The following is a 3,552-nucleotide window of genomic DNA, read 5'->3' as shown; positions in this document are numbered from 1 at the left end:
TTGGCCTTACTTACTGACTATATGACACATTATATACATAGCATAGTATAAGTTATTCTCTAGAGGTCATTTTCTTATTTTATTAAACAACTAAATTTTAAAAAATACCGATATCTTTATAATAAGAAGAAAGTATAAAATTTAGGCACAACGTTTTTTTCTTTCGATGTTATCCTTTATTTCAACTAATTAATTCACACTTTTATCGTTTCTAACTAATTAAGATATTCAAATTGCAAACAAGATAGAGAAAATTTATTGCATAAGTATTTGTCATTGGAACCAATTTCTCCATCATCTGTAACGACGCTGCATTTGTTTATTGGTTGTTTCTCTGGCACAACAATACTCTTAACTTTGTTAGGGCTATTGTTGCAACTAATACAACTTAGGGCTTTATCCCTTTTACTTACTAACCACACATGGGTCAAACCAATTAAGTCACTCGCTCTCTTTTTTGGTAAATGTTCACCCATGACCCCCCGTTTTTTTTTTTTGTTAAGGGAAGATAATTTTCAAGAGTGTTATTTATTTGAAAATACATTGTTGACTTCAATAGCATATTTAGCATTTTGTGAATAAATTAAGAGGTTGGATGACCAATTTTTTATTTATTTAATTTGGTGTGGCCCATTTGGAGAATGATGATACACTAGATCTCCATGAGGAAATAAACCAAAAGTATGATAAAGGAAATATTCTTTACTTGTTGGAAATATTCACAACTTTTCCATCAATAAGTTAATTGAATCCCACCATGTAATGCTCTATTGCTCTCACAACTACCAATCACAAATATGCATATAAGTAACATTGCACACATATAAAACAAAGAATCAGACCATAGGCTAAGCAAAATGGGAAAAAATAGATACTGACATAGCTATATAATGTGGCATTTAGCATTGTAAGGTAAGGAAATAATCGAGTCTCAAATTTTCTTAGCCTTCCCTAAGTTACCTTAAACTACCCCTCTCTTTTGACAATTGACAATTAATTTACAAGGATCAGCAAACCGAACAGAGAAAGATCTAGACAGATTATCTGGTTCATCAAACACTGTCCCTTGATCAAAATTCTGAGAGTAAGTGTAAGGATCATAAGGAACCTGCTGCAAAGTTGATGATGCACATTCAAACAGCTTTTTCTTTTCTTTCTTGAGCTTCATCCACAACATTTTCCATCTCAACTTACTTGATCTTGTAGCTGATAGTGAGTTTTTGTGCTCAATATCATAGCAACATCTTCCTAATTGAATGATTCTCTTGCTAGAATTGCACTCACTTTTGATATCCATGGCTGCACTAGAAAATGTTTCAGCTGCTTGTGATATAAGTAAGCTGAGAAGTGACTAGACTTTAGAATGTAAATCACATGCTATATATGAAGCACTAATAGACACGAATGCCGAATACATGACAAATAAACATTAATAATTATTTTTTAAAATTTAAGTAATTGAACGTTGTTGTAAGTGTTTACAATTTACAATGATATATGTCAAACATCAGACACACTTTTAATTCAAGGTGTTGATATTAAGTACAAATATATTTGAAACAAAAGTATTTTGGTTTGGCGCAAAGACAAATCTAGAAATAAATTGAATGGGAGTTGGATTTTTATTAATAAAGATTACATAAAATTATTATTAGGATATTTTAAAAAGTAATATAATTCTATTAATATAAACTTTGGTTGCATTGGGTAGGGGATGCAACTCACCCTTAAACTCGATGAATCCATTCATGCTTCGCTCGTGTAAGAAATATTTTAGAGATAGTTTACTCTATAAAAATATTTTCTATTTTTATTTTTTAAAATTTATATTTATTTTACCTTGATAAAATACTTTTGAAATAAATTATTATTGTGAAGATAATATAAAATGTTAATTCATTAAGGTATATTTTCAAAAATAATAAAAATATTTTTATTGTTTATAAAAATATAAATAATTATTCATTTAAAAAATCTATTTCCTTTTTATTAACAAATAAAATAGATACAAATTTTAAAAAAATAAAAACAAAAAGTAATCAGCCAACATCAATAGAAACAAAACTAATTTTTCATTTTCAGCTTCATTTGCCAAAGTAAAAAGCAATCAGCAAACATCAATAGAAACAAAACTAATTTCTCTTCTAATTAGTAAGGATAAAGAAGAATCCTAAGTCCAAACTCAAGAGTTGAAACACCAATTATTTCTATCCTGATTAAGTGGATCACATTCTGCAAGTTAATAACTCAAGCACGTGACAGAGTACAAATTGTTGTCAATTAGATCTATTTTCTTTGGCAACTTAGCCATGTGGGAGTGTGTTTTAGTGCAGAAATAATTTTAATAATTTAATATATCATGGCAATTGGTGACATAATGCACATGAAGCTGAATATCCACTACTTCTCTTTCACTCTAACATGTGCCTGCCAAATATATAACAGAGCATTTGCCACTGCAACTTCGTACAAGCATAACTAAAATTATAACCACAAGAGACTTTTCAGGTTTTTTCTGTGAGAGTCTTAGCATAAGTACATTTTTAGCTTTACAGTGAAATTAACAAAATTTCAGTGAGTTCGGTAATTTTCTAAAAGTTAAATAAGATGGTGTTAGTTCATCATAAGTAAAATCAAATTTATGCTAAATTAACCTTTATTTTTTCTTTCTTTTTCTATTTAATTTACATTATGGAATATAAATTAGCTATAACATAAAAAACGATGCTCTTAACACAAATAATTTCTTAAGAATTAAATGTAGAAATTTTATTTTTGAAATTATACATTTAATTTTTAGAAATTTAAATATTATTATTTTAAAAAATAAATTATATTTTTGGATTCTTTAACGCGAGCGCTTATATGGTAGCTGTCTTAGTTTTTAATCCTTCAAATTAGTGATTCAATGTTACTTTTTAATTTGTTAGCAACGATAAAAAAAGACAAGTATCTCAGAGCAGAAAAAGCAAAACCGCGTCTAAAAAGAATGGGTGACTGAAAAGGAAAGTAAAAACAAAAGCAAAAGGAAGAGAAATAATTACAGAGAAGAAGGAAGATACCCATCACAGAAGAAGAGTGAACAAATGCACCAACCCAGAGAATTTATACTTCTTTTATAAATTAAAATAAACATAATATAATAATACACCATCAAATGTACGGCTCCATTCCAAAATATATGTAAAAATGGGTTTCAAAAAAGTTAAAACACCATCAAAATTCTTTTTTAACAAATTTTGTTTATATTTTTGGGACAAAGGGAGTTTGTAGCTATTAAGAAGATTTCATATCATATTTTTTAAGATATTGTTTGCTTTGATTTTGCGTGCAAGTCTTCACAATTTTATCTTAATAAAAAACATCACAGAAAATTAAACAATAGTTTTGTAGCCATATTGTGGGTTTGTCCACACAATTTTATCTTTAGTAAAATATTTTTATGCGAATAATTGTTTATAAACAAGGTACCCTTATGATTGCTATTATTGAATTCGTTTTATGGTACATTATTGCATTCTCATGTATGAGATTTTAAAAAACAATTAAGAA

The 3,552-nt window shown here is 28.0% G+C and overlaps 1 protein-coding gene across 1 annotated transcript; it reads right to left on the bottom strand.

Annotated features, from left to right (window-relative positions):
- Positions 1 to 961: 961 nt before the first annotated feature.
- LOC140918614 (uncharacterized) lies at positions 962 to 1,297 on the bottom strand. Its single transcript, XM_073370308.1, has one exon. It carries the CDS (start codon positions 1,295 to 1,297, stop codon positions 962 to 964), a length of 336 nt encoding a protein of 111 aa, XP_073226409.1.
- Between the last annotated feature and the right edge of the window lie 2,255 nt (positions 1,298 to 3,552).

The sequence above is a fragment of the Cicer arietinum genome, chromosome 6 (assembly GCF_000331145.2).
Source record: "Cicer arietinum cultivar CDC Frontier isolate Library 1 chromosome 6, Cicar.CDCFrontier_v2.0, whole genome shotgun sequence".
NCBI lineage: Eukaryota > Viridiplantae > Streptophyta > Magnoliopsida > Fabales > Fabaceae > Cicer > Cicer arietinum.
The sequence above is the reverse complement of the archived record's forward strand: the minus strand, read 5'-3'. Positions and strand labels throughout refer to the sequence as shown.

What these genes read in the sequence shown, in the direction of transcription:
- LOC140918614 (XM_073370308.1), bottom strand. Translation starts at nt 1,297, where the DNA reads ATGGATATCAAAAGTGAGTGCAATTCTAGCAAGAGAATCATTCAATTA.